Raw genomic sequence first — 25,796 nt, forward strand, 5'->3', positions numbered from 1 at the left:
TATGAGGTTATAAACATTAACGTGATTTAATCATTTTACAACATAAACATATATCAAAATATTACACTGTAGACAGATATATACAACTATTATTTTTCAATTAAAAATACAATTTTTTTAAAATTTAATTTTTCTTTTTCAATGAATCTTTGATTTCTTCACTTTAAACTCTTAGGTATTAAGCACACAAATGTTTAATGGCTTAGAATAGTACCTAACACATTATATGAGCCAAATACTAACTACTCCTCCAAACTATCTTTTCTCATAGCATTCTTCAAATACAAGATTATTCTGTATCTTATTAAAATTTATTTTCCTGTCTTATCTAAATATTGATAAAAATAGAAGGTAGGGCATTTGCCTGCTTCATACATTCCAAAATCAAAGGGCAGTTTTACTAATTATTTTTACATTCAGTAACACATTTCTCTCACACAGTAAACACAAATATTATGTAACAACTATATTCATATTCTTCATCCTAAAAATGGAGAAAATTTTGAGTTATTTATTGATTGTAGTACAGGACTCATTCTCTATTTTTTCAAATTATTCCATGTCAAGTGCCTAGAATAACTGTTCATGAGATACTATGAAATAAAAAATACTGACAGAGATGGATTACAAAAGTAAACTGAAAAAACATCCTATGAATTGTTTCATTATATATATAGAATAGAATATACTTACATCCATATAAAAAATTAAATCTTTTTAGATAGAATAGCTGTTATAAAATGCTTAAGTTGTACATTTCATCAACACTTAATGAAAAACATCAATTTCTCACAAAAACTTCAAGCAGTAGAAGAGGTAACATTTCTTAATTCATCTATTAGCCAGTAATACCCTAATACCCAAATGAGACAAAAGAATCACAAGATGACTAGGAAATAACATCCTATTTAAATTTAGACACAGAAATTCTCAGAAATATTAAAACAATGAATACAAAAAGGTATAAGAATGATTACATACCATGACTAAGCAGGGTATTTTCACAATGCAATGTTGGTTTAATATGATACAATATTACTTGAACAAAGTAAAAATGTAATAATTTAAATAGAAAAAGTTTGATAAATTCAACACCTATGAATGATAGAACACCAAGAAAACTATTAGAAGAAAACTTTTGAGACCTGCTAAAGGCCTCTATGAAAAGCCAAAATTGGCCAGGCGCAGTGGCTCACATCTGTAACCCAGAACTTTGGGAGGCTGAGGTGGAAAGACTGCATCAAGCCAGGAGTTCAAGATGATTTTGGACAATATAGGGAGACCCCATCTTTACAAAATATTAAAAAAAAAAATTATCTGGGCATGGTGGTGCATCCTATTGTCCCAACTACTCAGGCAGTTAAGGTGGGAGGATCACTTGAGCTTAAGAGGTTGAGGCTGCAGTGAGCCAAGATGAAAAACTCCACACCGAAAGCTAATATACTTAATGGTGAATGACTAGGGGCTTTATCTGCAAGTTTGAAAACAGGAGGAGAATTTCTACTTTTACCACTATTCACCATTGTACTGGTGGTATGAGCCAGAAAATTATACTAGAAAAATCAATACAATTCTCCAGATTAGAAAAGAAGTGGAATAGTCTTTTATTGCCATAATGTTGTATTTTAAAAGTATAAGAAATTCATTAAAAACGTACTTGAGGCTGGGCACGGTGACTCATGCCTGTAATCCCAGCACTTTAGGAGGCCGAGGTGGGCGGATCATAAGGTTAGGAGATCGAGACCATCCTGGCTAATATGGCGAAACCCTGTCTCTACTAAAAATACAAAAAATTAGCCGGGCGCGGTGGCAGGCACCTGTAGTCCCAGCTACTCGGGAGGCTGAGGCAGGAGAATGGCGTGAAACCAGGAGGCAGAGCTTGCAGTGAGCTGAGATCCGGCCACTGCACTCCAGCCTAGGTGACAGAGTGAGACTCTGTCTCAGAAAAAAATAAAAAATAAAATAAAATAAAATAATAAATAAAAACCTACTTGAGCTAATAAAGAAGTTCATCAATGCCACAAGATCAACATACAAGGTTAGATAGTACTTTTATATTATAGGAATAAACAAAATAAGAATTAAGTTAAAATTTCATTAATAGTATCCTAGAAAAAAAAATTAGAAATGAACTTAACAAAATAACTGCACATACTATACACTGAAAATTATTTAAAATGCTGAAAGAAATGAAAGAGCTGAATAAACTGAGATATACTCAATATTCAAATATAACAATACTGAATATGAAGATCAAAATACCCAACAAATTTATCTACAGATTCAATGCAAATTCCAATGTAGCTTTTCTTTAATATAAATTGAAAAGCTCTTCCTAAAATTCATATAAACATGTAAAGAAAATCAAACACACAAGAATTCTGAAAAATAATAACAAAATTCAGTAACTTATACTCCTGATATAAATTCTTACTACAATGTTACAGTAATTAAACAATATAGTACTGGCATAAGGACAGATTTATGTAGCCCAAAAAAAAAAAATACCACAGAATTAAAGTTCCATTAATGAACAAATTAATCTGTGGTAAAATTATTTTTTTCTGTGAAAGGTGTTTTGACAGTCACTATATTTATAATTCTTTAGTTCAATATGAACTCTGGTCCTGAGTGAGACATGAGCAGGTATTAAAGGCTTTGCCACATTTTTTACATTTGTAGGATTTTTCTCAGGTATGAATTTTCTCAGGTACAATAAAGTCTGAGCAGTGGTTAAAGGTTTTGCCACATTCTTCAGATTTGTAGCATTTTTCTCTTGTATGAATTCTCTTATGGTTTGAAAGGCTTGAACAAGATATAAAGACTTTACCACATTCTTCACATTTATAGGGCTTCTCTCCAGTATGAATTCTTTTATGTTCAGTAAGGTGTGAGCACCGGTTAAAAGCTTTGCCACATTCTTCACATTTGTAGGGTTTCTCTCCAGTATGAATTCTCTTATGTTTAGTGAGGTTTGAACACTGGTTAAAGGCTTTGCCACATTCATCACATTTGTAGGGTTTCTCTCCGGTATGAATTCTTTTATGTAGAGTTAGGTATGAGAACCAGTTAAAGGCTTTGCCACATTCTTCACATTTATGGGGTTTCTGTCCAGTGTGAATTTTCTTATGTTTGGCATGGTTTGAACTGTGGTTAAAAGCTTTGCCACATTCTTCACATTTATAGAGTTTCTCTCCAGTATGAATTATAATGTGATTAGAAAGGCCTGTGAAGGATTTAAAGACTTTTCCACATTCTTTACATCTGTAATGTTTCTCTTCATTATGAATTGTCTTATGTTCAAGAAAGCATGAGCAGTGCTTAAAGGCTTTCCCGCATTGTTTACACTTGTAGGATTTCTCTGCAGTGTGGATTCTCTGAAGTGGAGTTAGAAATGAGGATATGTAAAAGGAATTGTCACATTCTTTACAGTTGGAAGATATCTCTCCAGTATGTCTTGTCTTATGTCTATTTAAATTTGATGATTTACTAAAGACTTTCACACATTTATTAAATTGAAAGATTTTGGTATGGGTAGTTGATAAAGATTGGTTAAGTCCATTATAACATTCTTTCTGCACCTTAGATTCACCCACACTTTCCCAATCTTTCTTTAAGTGTAAATTCTCAATGCCACAGCTTCCATAACTTCTCAGTATCACTTTTTGAAATGAATCTTTTATACCATGCTCTGGCAAGAGGTCTTGGGTGAAATGAGAAGAAACAGCTGAAAGAAATTAAAATAATGTATTATCCAACTTACTGGACTTAGGTGAATATAATTTAAAAAGCTAATATATGAAATTATACCAAACACATTAGCGAGATAGCATAATAAAATACTACAGGCCCTGATTTTTTGATGAACATAATATAACAAAAATATACTGAACAAAATGCATTTGTGAGAACTCTAGAAACCATATTAAAAGCCATAGACAAGGGGAAGGAAAGCTTGTTACATTTACCCACCACAACTCTTTCTTCTCCTCAATACGGCATAATGACTTCAGGAATAAACTCCCGACTCCTAACTTCTCCTTCAATAGAGACAGTAGTGGCACATATGCCCATACTTTTGATGGAATTTCCAAAGACTATTTTCTGTCTCCCATGACACAAAGTGCTGAAAGGAATAGTGGTAGAACCTTTAATTCAAAGGTTGGTTCTGCTGAGGCCAAAGGTAAATAATTGTTATAGCAACAGAGAGGCTGCAGTACCACAGACAGACAACAGATTTAGCAAATAATTGATTAGAGAAGAAAGAAAGAAGAAACAAGGGTAAAACCTCTTTAACTGGAAATTAAACACAAAATTCCAGAGAACATACATCCTGAGAATAGGTTTGAAAGGCTCATGGAAACCCTAGCCCAAGTCACTTGGTGTCAGACTACCCAGGACAAGGCCATTTTATAAAGATTTTGACAGGTGGCTTTTAGTGCCCAAATCTCAACCAAAGATTGCAACATATACATTAGGGTAACATGGCTCAATCAAAAATAAATAAATAAATAAATATCCAGAAATCAACCCTAAAGAAATGGAGATGTATAAGTTACCTGAAAAATTTGAGATAACCATTTGAATAATGCCCAATGAGTAAAACAGGAAAACAGACATGAAATTAAGAAAATGAGAAAAGTATAAAAAGAAATAGAAATTGTTGGGCTGAAGAATAAAAAAAAAAACCCTGACAAATTCTCAAATGTAAAAAAAAAATTAAGAAGCTCAACACATTTCAAATAGGATAAACACAAACAGACCCATAACAAGATACGTTATAAGCAGTTTCAAAAAAATTACAGATGAGAAGAGAATCTCAAAAACAGAAAGGGAAAAGCAATGTGTTACCTATCAACACGCTTCTATGAGATTACCAGAGCATAGCTGTTTCATACACCATCATCCTAGCACTATAGAATTTTATTTTTGTGTATGTGATCACAGGGCACACAGAGAAAATAGGAAACTTGCCCTACTTGAAGAAACAAATCTCTAGAAACTGACCCTTAAAAAAGGGAGATTTTTGCATTTTTTTGACAAAGAATTTAAAGTAATCATCTTAAACATGTTCAATGACCAAAAGTAGAACACAGATAGATAACTATACAAAATCAGGTTGGGCATGGTGACAAGAGCAATATGGTTTACATAAAGTAAAATACTCTCCTTATTGTTCATTTAAAAATAAATCCTGGCTATGTACAGAGGCTCACACCTGGAATTCCAGCATTTTGGAAGGCTGAGGTGGGAGAACTGCTTGAGGCCGAGTTGAAGACCAGCTTGAGTAACACGGTGAGACTGTCTCTACAATTTTTTTTTTTAATTAGCCAGGCATGGTGGTATATGCCTATAGTCCCAGCTACTTAGAAGGCTGAGGTGGAAGGATCACTTGAGCTCAGGACTTTGAAGCTACAGTGAGCTATGATCATACTGCTATACACCACCAGCCTGGATGACAGAGTGAAACCCTGTTTATAAAAAAAAACCCAAAAAACAGAAAACCATGCATGAGGAAAATAATACATCAATAAAGAGATTAAAAAAAAAAACCTATAAAAAAGAACCCAACTAAGCTTAGTGTGGTGGCTCACGCCTGTAATCCCAGCACTTTGGGGGCTGAGGCAGGCGAATCACAAGGTCAGGAGGTCGAGACCAGCCAGACCAACATGGTGAAACCCTGTCTCTACTAAAAATACAAAAAATTAGCCGGGCGTAATGGTGGGTGTCTGTAATCTCAGCTACTCGGGAGGCTGAGGCAGGAGAATTGCTTGAACCTGGGATGCGGAGGTTGCAGTGAGCCAAGATCACTCCACTGCACTCCAGCCTGGGCAACAGAGCAAGACTCTGCCCCCCCCACACAAAAAAAGACAAAAACCCAACTAAAATTGTTGAGCTGGAAAATACACTGTGTTGAAAAATTAACTAAAGAGCCAAAACAGCAGACTTAATGAGGCAGAAAAAACATCAGCAAACTGAAGACATATCATTTATAAATATTGAGTTGTGGAAGCAAAATTTTAAAAATGGAAAAAAATGAAGATGGAATATTGGACTTAATGGAAACCATTCAGTAGACCAATATATTCATAAAAAGAGACTTAGAAGATATAGGTGAAAAGTGGTAAGTTATTTAAAGAAAAAGGGGAGGGGGCTCAGAACTTCTAAACTTTCAATGAGATAAAACCAAAATATTACTAAGGATACTTGATCTAAAAAAAATTTACTTTCAAAAATAAGTGAAAAATAGACTTCCAAGATAAACAAAAGCTGAGAATGTTTGCTGCTACTAGTACGGTCCTACAAGAAATGATAAAAGCAGTCCATTATGTTGAACAATAAAATGATGCTGGACAACATCATAAATTCATATGAAAATATAAAGCTGTTAAAGGTAAATATATACACAGATATAGACTTGTCTAATGTTACATAAAACCAAAAACTCTGCAGAATGTGAAAAACAACATAAATCTCTGTAAATCTATTAATAATTGCACAATATAAAATGATATAATTTTTGACATTAATATCAAATTGGGGGATATAAAGATAAATAGTTCTTATACTCAATTGTAGGGAAGTTATGAGATAGATTATTAGAACTTTAAGAAGTTTTATGAACTGTCCATTTCTCAAGGTGATCACAAAGAAAGTACTTATAGAAGTAATGCAAAAGAACATGAGAAAAGAATCAGAGCATGTCACTGCACAGTCAACAAAACAAAAAGGAAGGCAGTGAGAGAGGTGAGAAAGGAAATGAGGGACAACATATCTACAAGGAACAGAAAACAATTACAAACAAGACGGTAATAGTACTGCCATTTCCTTTAGGAATTATTTTAAATATAAATAGATTAAATTCCTTAATGAAAAGAAAATGGCTGAATAGATTAAGAACAAACAAGATTCTAAAATATGCTGTATACAACAGACTCAACTGTAGCTCTAAAGGAGTCTAATAGGCTGAAAGTAAAGAATGAAAAAAATATGTTCCATGAAAATAGTAACCACAATTGGGTGGTGTGGCCACAATTATATTACACAAGATACATTTTAAATTAAAAACTGTCACACAAGACAAAGATTGATATAATGGTAAAATAGGCCTATTTACCAAAAATCTTTAACAGTTTTATATACACACACTCCACACACAAACATACATATGTATGTATATATAGTATGTGTGTGTGTGTGTGTGTGTGTGTGTGTATACATATGAAGCAATATTTGCTGCCACATATGTGAAGCGAATATGGACAGAAATGAGCCAAGCAATACACAGCAACACAATTGTAAACTTCGAGATTCCACTTTCAATAATGAATAGAAAAATCACATAGAAGATCAGTAAGAAAACAGAAAATTTAAGGATTATAGACTAATTAGACCTAACAGACATGTACAGAATTCTCCAGGAAAAACAGCAGAATACACAATATTCTCAATTGCATATTCATTCTGTTAGGACACATAACAACTGACCAAATTTAAGAAGACTGAAAGCAAACAATGTATTTTTTTCTAACCAAACCCAAAATATGTAGAAATTAAACACACTGTTGAACACATTCTTGATCAAGGGTCAGATGATTTTTTTGTTAAGATATCAGTACCGGCCGGGTGCGATGGCTCACGCCTGTAATCCCAGCACTTTGGGAGGCCGAGGCGGGCGGATCACAAGGTCAGGAGATCGAGACCGTCCTGGCTAACGCGGTGAAACCCCGTTTTTACTAAAAATACAAAAAATTAGCCGGGCGCGGAGGCGGGCGCCTGTAGTCCCAGCTACTCGGGAGGCTGAGGCAGGAGAATGGCGTGAACCCGGGAGGCAGAGCTTGCAGTGAGCCGAGATCGCACCACTGCACTCTAGCCTGGGTGACAGAGCGAGACTCCGTCTCAAAAAAAAAAAAAAAAAAAAGATATCAGTACCAACAGTGATGTACAAATTCAACGTAATCTCTATCTAAATCCCAATGGTACTTTTTTTGCAGAAATATTTTCCAAATCCTAAAATTTGTTTAGAAACTATGACTAGCCAAATACCATTTCAAAAGAAGAAAAGGATGGGTGTGGTGGCTTATGCTTGTAATTCTAGCACTTTGGGAGGTAAACGTGAGAGGATCACTTGAGGCCAGGAGTCTGAAGCCAGATTGGACCCTGCCTCTATTATTAAAACAAACAAACAAAACAACAACAACAACAAAAACTATAAAATAAAAAGAATAAGAAGAGGCTTTACACTTCCTGGTTACAAACATATTACACAAAGCTATAAAAAGACAAATATTAATAGATAATGAAACAGAAGAGAGAACCTAAATATGAACCCTTTTGTATACAATCAAATGATCTTCCACAAGGTTGCTATGACCACACAATAGGGAGAGTCTCTTCAACAAGTCATGTTGAAAACGGAGTATCTACATGAAAAAAATTAAGTTGGACCCTTCCTTTGCATTATATGCAAACAATATTTTAAAAGGATTCAATGCTTAAACATAAAATTGTAACAAAACTCTCAGGAGAAAATATAGAGAAGATCATGACATTGGTATTTGCACTGTTTTCTTGGATATGATGTCAAATGCATAAGCAACAAAGAACAAAGAAACTGAACTACATCAAACTTCAGAATTTCTGAACATTAAAGGAACCAATTAGTGGAATGAAAATGTCACCTTAGAAATGGGTGAAAATATTTACCTATTAGATATTTGATAGGAGTTAATGTAGAGAATGTATCTCTCCTAAAACTCAGTCCCCCAAAAATAATAATTTGATTTAAAAACAGACAAAGGATTGAACTGACTTTTCTTTAAAAGATAATGCTCAAATGGCCAACAGGCACTTGAAAGCAAGCTGAAAATTACTCATTTGTAGAGAACTGCAAAGCAAAATCGCAATGAGCTATCACCTCACATCCATCAGAATGGCCACTATCAAAAATGAACAGAGGCTGGGCACAGTGGCTCGTGCCTGTAATCCCAGCACTTTGGGAGGCTGAGGCGGGTGAATCACATAAGGCCAGGAGTTCGACACTAGTCTGGCCAACATGGTGAAACCCCATCTCTGCCAAAAATACAAAAATTAACCGGGCATGGTGGTGCATGCCTGTAATCCCAGCTACTTGGGAGGCTGTGGCACAAGAATCACTTGAACCCAGGAAGTGGAGGTTGCAGTGAGCCAAGATTGCACCACTGCATTCCTACATGGGTGACAGAGCAAGAACCTGTCTGAAAAAAAAAAAAAAAAAAAAAAAAAAGATCAACAGAAACTAATCTGTGAAGGATGTGGCGAAATGGAAACCTATGTGCACTACTGATGAAAAAATATGACACAGCCACTATTAAAAAACAGTATAGAGATTCCTCAAAAAACTAAAAATGGAATTATCATATAATCCAGCAATCCCATTTCTGAGTATATATTCAAACTCAGAACCTAGAAGATATATTGCAGCATTATTCACAAAAGCCAAAATGCAGAATCAACCCTGATGTCCCAACTGATCAACAGATAAAAATAAATGTGGCATATGCATAAAATTGATTATTATTTAGCCTTAAAGAAGGAAATATTGTTACACTGTATGATAAGGATAAAGCTTGAGAATATTATGTTAACCGAAATAAGCCAGTACCAGTGACAGTGTATGTCTCTCCGGCTTCAATGTACATACGTATGACATATTCAATGACAGTGTATGATTCTACTTCTATAATATCTTAAGTAGCCAAGATCATATAGAAAGTTGAAGGTGTTTGTCAAGGGCTGGAGAGAGAATAAAATGGGCAGTTCTTACTTAAGGAGTACTGGGTTTTGGTTTTGCAAGATGTAAAATTTCTAGCGGTCTTTTGCATAACACTGTGAATATGTGTAATGTTTCACTAACGTTTTTTGCATAACACTGAATACGTGTAATGTTTCACTAACGTTTTTTGCATAACAACGTGAATACATGTAACGTTTCACTAACGTCTTTTGCATAACACTGTGAATATGTGTAACGTTACTAAAAATGTATCCTTAAAGGTGCTCAACATCACCGTCATCAAACAACTGCAACTCGAAACCACAATGAGACATCACCTCACACCTGTTTGGATGGCAAATATCAAAAAGAAGAGAGATGTGTATTACTCAAGGGATGGACAAAAGCCCTGAGTTCACTACTGCATAATCTCTCTACTTAAGAAAATTAATTTATACCCTAAATTCATACAAATAAAAAATCTACAAAAGAGATAATGTGGCATATACATGCAATTGATATTATCGGCCTTAAAGAAGATATTGTCACATTGTATGATAAGGATAAAGTTTGAGAATACTATGTTAACTGAAATAAGCCAATACAAGTATTGACAAAGGTGTGAAGAAAAATTAATTCCATACATTGCTGCTGTGTTGTAAATTCATAGAGCCAGTAGCAAAACCAGTATGGAGGTTTTCAACTAAAAAATGAAAAAGTAAAATTACCATATAATTCATCAATCCCACTTCTGTGTAAATAACCAAAGGAAATAAAATAATTATCTCAAAAGAAAAAAAACTGTACGCTCATGTTCATTGCAGCATTTTTTCACAATTGCCAAGATATGAAAACAACCTAAATGTTTGCAGACACTAAAAAAAAAAGTACACACACACACTCTAGAATACTATTCAGCCATTAAAAATGATAAAACATTTCAACAACATGGATGAACACGGAGGAAATCATGCTAAGTGAAATAAGCCAGGCACAGAAAGAAAAATACTGCATAATCTCTCTTATAAGGGGAATCAAAAAGGGCTGAACTCATAGAAGCAGAGAGTACAAAGATGATTGCCAGAGGCTGGAGGCAGGGAAAATTGGGAGCTGTTGTTCAAAGAGTCCGACTTTCCATTATAAGGTAAATACGTTTTGGGGATCTAGTGTATAGCATTATGACTGTAGTTCACAATAGCATTCTGTATGCTTAAAATTTGCTAAGATAGTTGTATCAGATCATCACATTGTACACAATACGTACACAATTTTTGTGAAAAAATCCACGTTACACACATGTACATATATACACAAATGTATACACAATAACATATATATGAATAACAGCTCTGGTCATACCAAAATGATAAAATTACAGTTATTGTAAACTAAGGAAGCAAGTGCAAGTTAAATATATGCTTAGCACACTGCTCTAAGCTACCCAAATACATAGCCTATTTAAGAAATCTAGGAAGCTGATATGGTTTGGCTGTGCCCCCACCCAAATCTCAACTTAAATTGTATCTCCCAGAATTCCCACATGCTGTGGGAGGGACCCGGGGGAGGTAATTGAATCACAGGGGCCGGTCTTTCCCGTGCTATTCTCATGATAGTAAATAAGTCTCACAGGATCTGATGGCTTTCTCAGGGGTTTCTGCTTTTGCTTCTTCCTCATTTTCTCTTGCTGCTGCCATGTATTTAGCCTCCTGCCATGATTCTGAGGCCTCCCCAGCCATGTGGAAATAGTAAGTCCAGTTAAACCTCTTTTCCTTCCCAGTCTCAGGTATGGCTTTGTTAGCAGTGTGAAAACCAACTAATACAGAAGTGAATAGATACACTAAACTACACTACAGTTGAGAATTTTGGGCAGAGTTTAAATTACCAATCTCAGTTTATACTAAAACAATAAATGTTTAATAAAAAATAACAGTTTCTTACATTTAGGGAGATGTCTAGTGTTCTTATAAAATTACTGAGTATAAATTTCTATAGAATGACATTTAAAACCTCTATAGAATGGGAAATCACAAAGCAGAAAACATGTGACATCTGTTCTGGTGTTCCTGGGATTCTGAGCCAAATCCCACTAGTCTCACACACCTTAGACATAATGCAAAAAGGGAACTTAAAAAATAGTTTAACAAACAGTTTCTCAAAAATACACAGATATTCCTGGGTCCCCAAAGCAATGGAGGAACAATCAGATCATACGGTCTGTTCCAAGCTATGAAGAAGACTTTGGCTCTCACTGTCATCTTGAAGAAAGATCGTTGAAGGGAAAGTAGAGCCCTAAAAGAATTTCAGAGCATGGGACAGAAGGTGTTCCCATGTGACAGCAAGGGAAAGAAACCCAGGCTTCTCAGAAACCATTTCCATTGGAGCAGAGCTTCCCAAGCCACATTTTAAGGTCTGGCTTCCGCCTTGATCTCTGAACCTCTCATCTGTTATCAACCACTTCATTTACTCCTACCTACCTGGGTGTCTGGCTACTGTCTCATGTTTCTTCACATTCCAGGGCTCATTCCTTTGCTCTAGACAGGTGATCAGGTCTGGCTTAGCGACAGCAATACCTATTTTTTAAAAAAATTTAAAAAAGGACCTGTTTTATTTTTTAAGAAGTAGCATGACTCTTGCTTGGATTCTCTAATTACCAACCTAGTACTGTGCTCAGTAGAGAAATAAGGAAATAGAAGATTCTAGAAAATTAATCCAAAAATACTGTTTCCTGACAGAACCTTTAGAATATTTGGAAAGTATTTTAAATTTGTGAGTCCCTAGCTTCACTACCTAATACTACTGAATCAAGAATCAGTGGTGGTAAGTGGATTTTTCAGGGTGTGGGCAACACTATTTTATGCCACCAAATTTCAGGAACTACCACCACTAATCTCAGTATGCACATCACCTCAAGAAAGGAAGGTTAATGTCAAGATAAAATACCTTCAAGGTTTTTTTTTCTACACCAACAAATCCCCAAGTTTTCCTTGAAAGCAGAAATCTGAAACTTACTCATGCAAAGCAGAAATTCCCAAAAATATTCTACAATGAAGGAAATAAAATCCTTAGTGTAAAATAGAAATTATGCATTGAAGCGGTCCTCACCCAGGGAGACCAGGTTTCTGTAGTTTTCGAACATCACGTCCCTATACAGATTCTGCTGAGCAGGGTCCAGATAGCTCCACTCCTCTGGAGAGAATTCTATGGCCACATCCCTGAATATCAACAGTCCCTGGCAAAGAAAAAACACATACTTATCAAGTGGCCATGGGCAGAGTTCTTAATTTGATTTCAGGCACAAAGAGAGACAGAGAGAACTGGTTCTTACTTACAGAAGAGACTGAAATGATGAAATAATTGTAAACACAGAAATATTCTCTAACGTATTCTCTAATTCTGAAGAAAGAGGATGGCATAAGCTCCACATAACCAGTGTAGATATTCTACTCTTGTGAATAATACAGTATAAAATTAAGGCATCAACACAGGCATATACATTTTTTCCTGCTCTATTTACATCACACAGGATAAGCTGTAAATATTTCTCATATGTAGAAGTCATGATTCATCAGAAGGTACCCCTCAAATTTTAATGCGTACATAATAAACTAGAGATCTTCTTAAAATGCAGGCTCTGATTCAGAAGACCTAGGGTGAAGCCTGAGTTTCTGAATTTCCAAGTGAGCTATACAGTGATGCCACTGTGTCTGGGCTAAGGAAAATATTTTTTCAAACATGCAGGAAGTGGCAGAGCCTGTGTTTATTTCAGTTTATCTAACCAATAAACAAACATGAGAGACTTCATTTTCCAAAGCAAGCTATAAGCAAGGAGAATCTAAAAAGAAAGAAGAGCTTCCTAATTAATGTGATGGCTTATATGTATCAGTCAGTAAATCTCCCCAATGTACTAAATAATAATGAAAAAAATACCTCTATAGTGCAAAAATCTGGCAGAGAGCACCTTAACCAAGTAAATAAAATTAAGATCAACTATAATAGGATAAACGGACATCACGGATGTCAAGGATAAAATGGCATCAAGGATCACATACAAGGATCACATGACATCAAGGACACAGTATCACTGCTCTGATATTATTGGCCACAAAAATAGTAAATTACAATCTGAATCTAATCATGTAGAAACATCTGTTTTTTGTTGTTGTTGTTTTTTTGAGACAGTCTTGCTCTGTCTCTCAGGCTGGAGTGCAATGGCGCAATCTCGGCTCACTGCAACCTCTGCTTCCCAGGTTCCAGTGGTTCTCCCACCTCAGCCTCCCAAATAGCTGGGATTACAGGCGTGCACCACCACGCCCAGTTAATTTTTGTATTTTTAGTAGAGATGGGGTTTCACCATGTTAGCCAGGCTGGTCTTCAACTCCTGACCTCAAGTGATCCGCCCGCCTCGGCCTCCCAAAGTGCTGGGATTACAGGTGTGAGCCACAGTGCCTGGCCAGAAACATCAGTTTCATGCAAAGTTCAAGCTATAGCTGTTTCCCTGGTTCTTTAATCTGTAATAGGGTATTTCAATAGTATTTCTTTAGCATCCTAGACAGCAAGTGTCTTCTAACTATTCTCTTTTCAGAACTTTAAGTTATTCCAGGTAATGAATGCCATCCTCTTTAAATGTCTCTTTCCTTAATTCTGTTCTGCATAGAGATGATGGAGCATGTGGATGAAATCTAAACAGTACGTGGTCCCCTTCTTCACTGACACCCCAAGACCCAGCCCCATCCCCAGGGGTAATCCTGGGGATCCACACTTTCCCATGTTGATATGTCACAGAACATTTCAATACTGCCCATCATACATTAATGGTAAGATTTGGTCATGACATATAAGAAGCATGGAAGGAGAGAATGGAGAGAAGGTTCTGGTATACAAGAGGAAGGATTTTACAGAGCTCCTTATCAATCATAAGAAAAAGGGGGTGGGGGAAAGTAGTTGGAAAGAAAGACATTAGGCAGGTACATCAGAAGTACAGAAATAAAGGTTTGCAAGTTCTAAACACATGACATCCCAGAAGAAAAGAGGACACATCCCCTGAACCCAGACACATTCACCTGAGAACCAGCCATTGCTTCCTCTTCTTCCTTCTTCTCTGGGATTCCTTCTCAGGTGAGATTATCTGGACAAATCACACCTGCATTTGAGAATATGTCTTTAAAGGTGTCAGCACAACCCTCTCACCTGCAACCAGCACACCTACAGGCAGAAGGCCCTGAAGTGCAGAAAAGGGAATACTCCCCTATTCTTTGTCACAGGAGAGAGGAAAAATGAGCTACCACATAAAGACCAAAAATTTCCTGCCTTCAGGTGATCTCCCCTGCCATGAACTCCAGCAATTTCTGGTACAGCAAAAGAAGTATGGACCTTGGTGACCTACCCCTATCAAATCTAAGAGCAGGCCCTCTGACCTCCTTTTGGAACCCAAGTCTCGTGACTGTATCTAAGAGCCCTCAAGCTTGACTCTGCCTCACCTTAGAATCGCTGGGGGCACTTACTTAAAACAACAATTATGCTTCCATCCAGACTACAGACAGGATCTTTGGAGAGGGCACGTGTGATGGTAGTTCTCCAAACTGGCTATTTGATTCTAATTGGAAGCCTGGGCTGAGAACCACATAGCTGAGTACTGTCTCTCCGACTTCAGTGTACATATAAATAATTTGGTATTCTAATTTGGTTATTCCAGGCCCCATTGTAAGTAATGTGTTTCCGCAGGTGTGAAAGGGGTCTGCAAATTGGCTTCTATAACAAGTCTTCTGATGCTGTCCCCCCTGGACTCCTTAGCAGCAGCACTCAGCTAGAGAAGGCAAATACAGCACAGAGTCCCTTGTACCCAACACCGGTATCACAACAGAAATGCTTCGGCCGGGCGCAGTGGCTTAAGCCTGTAATCCCAGCACTTTGGGAGGCCGAGGCGGGCGGATCACCTGAGGTCGGGAGTTCAAGACCAGCCTGACCAACATGGAGAAACCCCATCTCTACTAAAAACAGAAAATTAGCCGGGCATGGTGGCGCATGCCTGTAATTCCAGCTACCGGGGAAGGCTGAGGCAGGAGAATCGCTTGAACCTGGGAGGCAGAGGTTGCAGTGAGCCGAGATGGCACCATTGCACTCTAGCCTGGGCAACAAGAGGGAACTCGGTCTCAAAAACAAACAAACAAACAAACAAAAACCAGAAATGCTTTTGATTGCAAGTGAAGACCACCAATCGCCATCCTGAAAAATGACATTCTCGGCTGAGCCTTTAAAGTTTACTAAAGTCTAGAGAAGGCAGCAATGTCTGAGTAAGTCTGCACTGGGAGAACAACACGGACACGGGCATTAATGCAATGTTTACGGAACACATACTGTGTGCTCAGAAGTGTGTTACAGAGGACAGTGCTGAAAACCTAGTAATAGGTGAGGTAATTCCAACACTCCGGGAGGTGGGTACTAAGCGTCCGTAATCCCCAGGGTTTACATGAAGAGCCCAGCTTTTCTTTTTCTGTTTCTCCATCACTGAGTTTTAGAAAGAAAATATATAGAATAAAAGCTAAATACAGACAGATGGGAGAGATAAAGAAAGAAGGGGTTAAATGTAGTTGAGAGGGATTTTTCACTGTCGCTGTCGTGTTTGTGTTTACTTTCTTGTAACTCATGGAGGAACTACTGGATCTGCAGGAATGAAGGACAACTGGATCTGCAGGATGAACAACAGGTTGCTGGGTGGGATGTCTCTAGCAGCACTGGTTTCAGTGAAAAACAAAGGTCCACAATTACACAGTTCTTTGTTCTCATTTATCTGCTTTTGGGTTTGGGAAAATTGGGAGCACCTGCTCTGGAGGGAGTCCCAGGAACCACCACGTAAAACTCTGATGTCCTCTAATCAATTCTGTGAGGGAGATTTCAGGGTGGGATAAGGCCTGGGAAGCGGTTGATCTGGCAGAGCTGGGCCAAGAAGCAGACCCTCAACCTCTCAGCTTTATGCCTCTGGGCACTATCAGTTCTGTTTTTCCTAAGCCTGCCCAACAGACACTTGACTCTCAGAGTTTGTGTAATTTTAACCAATTTTAGCCACTTACTCATCTATTTTATAAGATACAGTAACGAGCAATTTAACCAACACCCTTAGAGCTTTCTAGGACAAATATATTAGAAATTAAATATTTATTCTTAGCAAGGAAAATGCAATAGAAATAAAGATAATAACAACTCTTTTGTCCATAAATAGCCCTTCAGGTGGCAACACCAGAACTCACAAAAGAACAAGAAAAGAGAAGTGGCCCCAATGAAGCCACAATCCCCTGTATACCTCCCTTCTTTGTACTGACCACAGGATGCTGAATTCAACCGTTTATCCACTGGCTCTAGACTGAAAGTTCCTGGTTGGTAAGGACCCAAGACTGCGTCATCTGTTTTTGTAATGGCCATATGAAATGGAAGCAACTGGTTTATCAGTTTGAGTCTCGAGATCTCCTCCTTGTTTTTTACCCAATACCAGGAAACGGGAGCCAGTCCCATCTGGATATCAATCAAAGAGATTCCTTTTGTGAGGGGGAAAGAAGAAACATGCATGACTCATTCCTCTTCCTCTGAGATGGAAGCAGCTTTGTTTGTTTATTTTTAATGGAAAAAAACAGGAAAAAAGCCTACAGCATCCAGTATTCCCAGGCCTGACCCTGCTTAGCTTCCAAGATGAGATGAGACTGGGCATGTTGGGAGCGGTACGGCCATAGACTGGAAGCAGATTTAGACCTTCTTCTCAGCCTGACCTTAGTCTGCACTAATGTTTAAAGACTCCCAGGTACCTGCGACAGGGTCCTCAGTGACCCTGGGCTTATGTCCCCATGGTGATCTAGGCAAGAAAGATTCCAGCTGATTCTTGGGGCAAAAATAGAAAACAGGTTGGCACGGTGGCTCACACCTGTAACCCCAGCACTTTGGGAGGCTGAGGCGGGCAGGTCACCTGAGGTCAGGAGTTCGAGACCAGCCTGGCCAACATGGTAAAACCCTGTCTCTACTAAAATACAAAAAAATTAGCCGGGTGTGGTGGCAGGCACCTGTAATCCCAGTTACTCGGGAGGCTGAGGCAGGAGAATTGCTTTAACTCAGGAGGCGGAGGTTGCAATGAGCTGAGATCGCCCCACTGCACTCCAGCCTGGGTGACAGAGTGAGACTCCATCTCAAAACAAAAAAACAAAACAAAACAAAAACAAAAGAAACAAAACATGCCATGGTGGAGTGGCAGATTCTTAATCCAGAGGAGATATCACCTGTCCCTAATTAGCTACATCTTGAGTAAGAGAAAGGACAACAGTGCTTCCATATCACACTTTACAGGTGGGTGTGACTGTGACCATGGCGCTGCCTCTTTTGTGGCCCTAACCTCGCCCTGTTGAGGTTCTTGTTTACATTTACAGATTCTGTCACCAGGCTCTTTTTTTCTTTTTTTTTTTTTGAGATGGAGTTTCACTCCTGCTGCCCAGGCTGCAGTGCAGTGGCGCGATCTCGGCTCACCACAACCTCCGCCTCCCGGGTTCAAGCAATTCTCCTGCCTCAGCCTCCCGAGTAGCTGGGATTACAGGCATGCACCACCACCCCGGCTAATTTTGTATTTTTAATAGAGATGGGGGTTTCTCCATGTTGGTCAGGCTGGTCTTGAACTCCCGATCTCAGGTGATCCGCCCGCCTTGGCCACCAGGCTCCTTTTATACCAGGAGCTTCTCACACAACTGTAACAGGTCACTGGACTTGGAAAACTCAAAGCGTGCCACTCTGAAACTGCGGCTTTAAGACATCTATGTCGGCCAGGCACAGCGTCTCATGCCTGTAATCCCAGCACTTGGGAGGCCAAGGCAAGAGGACAGCATGAAGCCAGGAGTTCGAGACCATCCAGGGCAACATAAGTGAGATCTCACCTCTACACAAAATAAAAAATAAAATTTGCAATGTGGTGTGGTGTGTCCCTTTAGTTCTCGCTGTTGAGGAAGGAGGATCACTTGAGCCCAGGAGTTTGAGGCTGCAGTAAGCTATGCATGTGCCACTGCACTCCAGCCTGAGTGAAAAGAGTGAAACCGTGTCTCAAAAAATAAAATAAAGTAATTAAAAGCTTTAAAAAAGGGGAGAAGAGCAAAACTTATTCTCCTATTTTCTGGTGGGGGAATTAAGCCTCTTATTTCTAGCTGCTCTCAGTATAAAGAGCTCCTTTCATGCTTGGGGTGTCCGGACACCTGCAAGGGGTGCTCCCCCGGAAGAACTAGCCGGGCCTTCAATGACCTTCCACAGCCAAGTCAAGGGCCATCGTCTTGGACTCATGGATATCTGAATTCCAGTAGGTCTGGATTCAGGCACTTGAGGGGTAGCCTGGGACAAACTGTGCGTATCAAAGAGGGTTTGTTGGAAAGAAAAACCAGAAAAGTGCTGTCAAGTACCCATGTTAAGTACTCAGTGCAGGGTTAGTGAAGAAGTGGTTTGTGCCTACAGATACTGGCCCAAGTGGGGCTACGCTCCGGCTCACTCCTGTGTCCGTGCAGGCAGATGAGACGATGGTCATATCATGGAGGGACCAGGTTGCTGGGGGTGGGGATAGGCCAGGAGTCTTCCAGGCACCTGTGTGGGTTTTCCATGGGAAACTCTAGAAGCAAAGGTGCTGTGACGGGATTCCTGAGGGTGAAGCCTTGTTCTGGGAGGGACATGGCCACGTCAGTGCCTAGTGGGTACGTTTACAAGTGGGTGAAAATCATGTAGTGGCAGCAGAGTAAAGAGGGGGTCTGTCCTCAGAACTGTTTGCTTCTAAGTCCTCAGTCCTGTCTGATCCTGAGAGGAGAGCTGGAATCCCAGGAGAATGTGCAGGAGAACAGAGCCTCCCAATCCTGGGACACCCCAAGATGCCTCCAGCCCAGGCCGCTGTGATGTCTTGTCTTTTTTTTTTTTTGAGACGGAGTGTTGCTATGTCGCCCAGGCTGGAGTGCAGTGGCGTGATCTGGGCTCACTGCAAGCTCTGCCTCCCAGGTTCACGCCATTCTCCTGCCTCAGCCTCCCAAGTAACTGGGACTACAGGCGCCCACCACCACGCCCGGCTAAATTTTTGTATTTTTAGTAGAGACCGGGTTTCACCGTGTTAGCCAGGATGGTCTCGATCTCCTGACCCCGTGATCCGCCCGCCTCGGCCTCCCAAAGTTCTGGGATTACAGGTGTGATGTCTTTTTTTTCTGACACCAAATGTGTGGAGTTTGCTGAACACCAACCAATTCTCCAACACCAACAGGGTGTCCAACAACTCAGTTCTGACACCACCCAAAAAAAAAGTTGACACAGGACCCGCAGGTTCAGGACTCCGTCCCACAACACTGCCCTCATGGCAGGGGCCAGTCACACGTCCCCGGGGGCCCAGCAATACTTCTGGGCTACTGCCTATGTATCAGTAACTCCCCTCACCCACTCAAGTTCAATAATTTGATAGAGCTATTTGCAGAACTCAGCAAAGCACTGTACCTATGTTTACCAGTTTATTGTAAAAGATACAACCCAGAAACAGTCAAATGGAAGAGCTGAATATGGCATTGGAAAGTGCTGGGGGAAGATGGAGCGGGTAACTAGCTGTGATTAATGAAATCCTTCAGCTCTGTGTTCTCCAAGAACAGCTTAATAAAAAGCAACACCCCTCTAACTTAGATGAAGCTCCTTCTTATACCTATCACAAAGCCAGGCACAGACTCTCAAATTCCCATTTTTCCCCCTATAAACAGTCAGCTGAACAATTTTGTCTTCAGTTGTTAGAACAAAATACTTACTAACCAAACTGCTTAAGATTCTCTCCTTCTCCCAGGCCCCTGAATTTGTACCACCCTCTGCTTGAGCTAGCATACAACTCCTATTTATGCTCCTCCTAAGAACAGGCTGATTTGGGAGTCAAACTTTCTCTCATCTAGGATCTGATGTGCCACCCTGCATCTTGTCCTCTCACTCTCACCTTTCTACTCTGGTTTGTTCCTCCAAATGAAGAAAGCCCTTGTCTGCCTAACCTTTGAGATCCTGGAAGATATAGCTGGTGCTTTCCCTCTGCTGTAATACTCCTTTAGAAGTACGTAACTTCTTACCTAAATGTGAATTTGTTTTATTTGACAAAGTCTAGAAACAGCCCCAGAACAATAACAATTCCATCCTCAGAAAGAGCCTCCAGACTCCTTCCATTCCCACCCCAACGGCATCTGCCTGTGGATCCCAGCTCTCCAGTGCTCTACAGCTCCTCTCAGTATAAAATGCTCCTTTCATGCAGGGGTGTGCGGGCTGGGACACCTGCAGGGGAGGCTCCCCAGGAAGAACTAACCGGGTCTTCAATGACCTTGTTTTGCAGGCTCAAGATTGGCCTTAGCTTAGAGTCACTGGGCTCCGACTTCTATTTCTCAGTCAGGGTTATTCACTTAGTTGTAAGTGAGAAAATGCTCAGTGTTTGAAGAATCCAGCAAAATCACTCAAACACAGTGTTTATTTAAGAGAATAAAATTCTAAGGCACTTACATTGTATACCTCAGTAGAAAAACCAAAACTCTCTATCAGTTTCAGACAATAAACTCGTCACATTATTTCCATAATTCAAATCATTCAGTAAACAAACACATATGAACATATCTAGGAGATGCCAAGTCCCATCTTCTAAAATTCAGTATTAAACTCAGACATCTAGATAACAGAGATATCAACTCCACGAGTCCTCCACCCTGCAAAAAAGAGGAACTAATATTTTGATGAATCAACGTAATTCACCAATTAATCTACTACTTTTTTTGTGGAAATGTATTCATTTCCTATAGCCATACTGGAAGAGGATTTTCCCTATTACTTTCCCTCATAGCATTCCCACAGCTAAGCCCTGGGATTCTGTTTAAAATCACCCCCTAAAAAAGAACAGGCCTGACAAACTTACTACACTCTAGTGAAGAAAAAGGTAAATCAGAATTTTTAACAAGTGAATATTTGACTATATATGTAATGTCTTCTCTGAAATCCACCTCTTAAACATTTTCTTACCTTTGAAACTCTACTGTTAAAATGCAATCGACAGTTAATAAAAAACTAAGGTTGAATCAAGTGAAAAAAATTTTTCAAGGTGTAAAACCCAGGAAGTGGCAATGCTGATTGGAACTCAGACAAATCTGACTCAAGTGCCAAGTCAGGCCATCCTATCACTTGGGACATTCCTCTGTTTCCATACTGCTCACTGAACTGCTCACTGACCACCTTCCCCCCTTGCCCAGGAGCCACCACACTGTGCCCCACTGTGTGCCCCAAGTGGTTTGACTTTGCAGATTCTTGCATCTCCTCACTGCAGTGGGTTTTCCTTGTCCTTTGGCACAGTTTTTTCCCCTTCACAAGTCTGAGAGAATCCAGATGTCAGAAATCATTTGTCTTTTCTTCTCAATATCAGCATCCAACTGGCTGACAAGCAATGTGTCTCCAAGGAACAGAAGCTGGAGATGGGTGAAGACAATCTTCATGTCCTAAGGGGTTAGCTTTGTAAATGAAGGGTAGAACCAGCTTCCTCTCAGCCCCAGGGCATCCATCTGCTCCCTTATGAGGCTCCACCTCCATCACTGAGGCTGTCCTCTGGGAGGAAAGGAACAACGTGCTAATGTTCACTAAACATGCCTTGAGATGGGTCACCCCCAGACAATTATGAAACCCAGGCACAGAAAAAGACTGAGGGTGGCTGAGGACACATGACCTTGTAAAATTTCCAAAGCAGAACCTCAAACCAAAGACATTCCGATAAGGTGTCTGTGCCTGGGGAAGATAAAAGAAGAGACACAAAGATTTTTTTAAAGCAGTGTGTCACGTGATTCTTCTCTGCTCACATAAAATGTTTACAAACAGAAAACAGATGTCTAAAAAAAGTGCCATCCAATGCTCTGTGAAAAAATGATGAAAATACTGTGTGTGAAATGTACCATAAAGGACACATAGGCTGGGGGGACAGGATGGTGGATGTGAGACCCTGCTTGCTACACATTTGGAAACGCAGTGGAAAACCAGTCCCCCTCCGGAGTGTTTAAAATAATTAACTAGCAGTCAATTAGACTGAAGTAGCACTAGTACCATCGGTTCCTAAGGAAAAAAATCTAACTGAAATACCTGTCTTGTAAATTACTACCTTAGGAGGAAACGATATTCAGCCTGAACCAACCACATACCTCCAATTAGCCTCTCATTACGTAACTAGGAAATTTCCACCTGGACAGTCCAAATGAGGCGACTCCACAACTGTAACTGTAATCAAGTTCTGAACTTGGTTCGCTTCCTCATGCCCTTTACAAAAGCCTTTGCTCCAAGCACCCACAAACCATGACTGGGCGCTCTGCATTGATGAACAGATCTTTGCCCAAATAATCTCTTTAACGTTTAAACCTTGACTCCCTTTCCATTTTTACCAGGAAAAAGGAGGGCCTGGGACCCCACAGCCCACAGCTCCTCCCACGCAGTGGCTCCTCCTGGGTCCGGGCTCTCCCCGAAGCCCCAGCCGTCGCCACCGCACAGCTGCCAGCGAGGGGCCGGGCCGGGCGGAAGTCGAGCACAGAAGCGGACCGGACGCCGGGTGAGGCTGGCGGCCCAGCCCACATCCTGAGGCCAGGGGAAGCTGAGGGCCGGGCGGCTCCAGCGGGGTCTCGGGTCTGCAGACTCCGGAGGGAGCTGTGGGGAGGCCTGGGGCCGCCACAGCCAGTTCCAGCCCGTTTCCATCAGCCCCCTGCCCACCTCGGGACCCAGCCCACATACTCACCATTTCCCAGCTTCCCGGGTGTCCAGGCTTCTTAGCTACGGATCTCCGGATACCTGCAGGTCACAAGGCAAGAGGCTGTGGCGGCCACCTACGCTTCCCCGAGCGGACCACGCCGAGCACAGAAGACGACCCAGCTGGGGCTGGCAGGAGAGACGAAGGCCCCGCCAGATCCCGGAAGCCGCGCCCTTCGGTCCGGCTGCGCGCCTGATTGGACGGTTCCTACGTCAGCGCCCCTGATTGGATAGGGCTCCAGGCCCCGCCCTCTCAGTCCCTGAGTGACGGAGGATGTGATCGGACGCTGGGCTGAAGGCGACAAAGTGACAGGTTCTTGGCTGCAGCCTTTTCATGCAGGGCTTCCTGCTTGCGCCGGGCCTGGCCCAGCCCAGGGGGTATTTTCATTTAACCTTTTGTATAAGGTTATATCCATTTATAAATACTATATATATGTTATTAACAAATGAAAACAATATAATGGCAATGATTTTAACATTTCAGATTTTATGACCTTTCTGGCCTCTGGTAGTTTGATCAGGCAGCCTGAAATTTCAAAAAGGAGGCAATCCTTTAAGAAATAAAATGTAAGCCACGTGTGAATTTTAAATTTCGTAGTAGCCACCTTTTAAACATTAAAAGTAACAGGTGAAACTGATTGTAATAATTTATTTAACCCAATATATCCAAAATATTATCATTTAAATGTATGATCAATATATTAATATTCATCAATATATTAATGAACTATATAATTTTCGGTAGTCAATCTGTGAAACTCACTCTGTATTTCACCTTCCCAGAACGTCTCAGGTCAGTCACATTCCAGGCCCTCAGTACACACACGTGGCCAGTGGCTGTCACACTGACGTGCAGCTCCGAGGGAGGTGAAAGGTCTGAACCCTTATTTCCTCCCAGAAGTGAAAGATCGGTGCCTCCTTATCAACGTCTCTCCCCAGGCCAAAGGCTGAAGGGACAGGGCCCTAGAGAGAGCAAGGGCTGCAAAAAGAGTGTCCACAGGTAGACCACTGCTGCCCCGCCTGCTGTCCATCTTGCTTCCAAAAATCAGACAGTGAAAAAAAGAACAATGGGCCCCCAGGAGGACCTAACCCCAAGTCTTCAGGTCTTCCACAGCTTTGAATTCCAAAGCTTAGATATACGGAAAATAGATTAAACAAACTTCTGATATTGGTATTTGGCCTTGGCCCTAATGAACAGGCTATTGGTTGTCTTTTTCCTCCTATGGTGTGGGAGACTGGGTGAGTTTATGCACCAATCACATGTACATATGTCTACACGTATCTCTACATAACTCACCACCGTCTAACGAGACATCCAAATTTAAATAAAGGGAAAAGAAAATCAATACCTATAGGGTGCCTACTGTTTGCAGGTAACAACTAGTAATCAACCTCTCATTGAATTCTGACATCCTGTCTATAATGGGTGTGTGTGTGTGTGTTAGTTAGTGATGCATAACAAACCACCAAAACTTACTAGTTCATGATTCAGCTGGTCAGCAATTTAAGCTAAACTCAGCTGGGCAATTCTTTTGGTGTCAGCTGGGATCCTTCAGACATGTGTGGTCAGATGCTAATTGCAGCTGTTTCTAGGGGTGAGTTGCCTGTCAACTGGGGCACCTTCGTTCTTCTCCATGTGGTATCTCATCCCCCAGCAAGTTAATGTGTGCTTATTATCATAGAGATAACAGGATTCTGAAAGAAAAACAAAAGCACTCAAGTTTTGAGCCTAGGTCCCAAACTAGCACACTGTTATATGTTCAGTTTTCTGTTGACCAGAGCAAATAAGACTCTAAACATTTTGAAATACAGATTTTGCCTCTTGAAGGGAGCAGCTATAAAAGCATTTTGCAAAGGACATGTATACAGGGGGGAATGAAGAACTTTTGCAATCAGTATCGTTATGCCTTTTCTTGCAGATGAGGTTTATATGTGTTCGTAGTCAAGAAATTTCCAAAACCCCACAGCTGCTAAGCAGCTGGGTTTGGGATACAGAATCGACTGTAACTCCACAGCCTGTAGTACCTCCATGGACCAGACTACTCATGCAACTGCCCTGGGTCTTCAAGGTTCTGGAGAGTTATACTTCTGCTGTAGAAGCAGAATTCTTTTGATATCTGTGCCCATATGGTACTGTTTATCATTGGCATAACCCCTCAAGAAACTGCAGAAGCATTTTGGAAGGATATGGAATATTTAGGAAAATAGCTGAGGAATGAGTTTAGGAAATCAAAGCCAAACGACACATTATTTATTTTTCATCATAGGAGAC

The 25,796-nt window shown here is 40.3% G+C and overlaps 1 protein-coding gene across 5 annotated transcripts; it reads right to left on the bottom strand.

Moving 5' to 3' along the window:
• Positions 1 to 2: 2 nt before the first annotated feature.
• On the bottom strand, positions 3 to 23,708 carry LOC129458653 (zinc finger protein 682-like). Of its 5 annotated transcripts, none has more exons than XM_055234703.2 (5): positions 23,514 to 23,689; positions 14,815 to 14,879; positions 12,857 to 12,983; positions 12,229 to 12,324; positions 3 to 3,727 (listed from the first exon to the last, which is right to left on the bottom strand). In XM_055234703.2, exons 2-5 carry the CDS (start codon positions 14,827 to 14,829, stop codon positions 2,691 to 2,693), a joined length of 1,275 nt encoding a protein of 424 aa, XP_055090678.1. In that variant the 5' UTR covers positions 14,830 to 14,879; positions 23,514 to 23,689; the 3' UTR covers positions 3 to 2,690. The 5 variants fall into 5 exon arrangements, with proteins under 5 accessions (XP_055090678.1, XP_055090677.1, XP_055090680.1 ...); XM_055234702.2 differs by having other exon boundaries at positions 14,815 to 14,894; XM_055234705.2 differs by having other exon boundaries at positions 14,815 to 14,912.
• Between the last annotated feature and the right edge of the window lie 2,088 nt (positions 23,709 to 25,796).

This window comes from Symphalangus syndactylus, chromosome 19, assembly GCF_028878055.3.
Source record: "Symphalangus syndactylus isolate Jambi chromosome 19, NHGRI_mSymSyn1-v2.1_pri, whole genome shotgun sequence".
NCBI classification, from domain to species: domain Eukaryota; kingdom Metazoa; phylum Chordata; class Mammalia; order Primates; family Hylobatidae; genus Symphalangus; species Symphalangus syndactylus.

What these genes read in the sequence shown, in the direction of transcription:
- LOC129458653 (XM_055234703.2), bottom strand. An exon ending in CAGAAACCTGGTCTCCCTGG is followed by an intron (nt 12,325 to 12,856) that starts GTGAGGACCGCT and finishes TTTAAAAAATAG; the next exon opens with GTATTGCTGTCGCTAAGCCA. An exon ending in GACAGTAGCCAGACACCCAG is followed by an intron (nt 3,728 to 12,228) that starts GTAGGTAGGAGT and finishes AATTTCTTTCAG; the next exon opens with CTGTTTCTTCTCATTTCACC.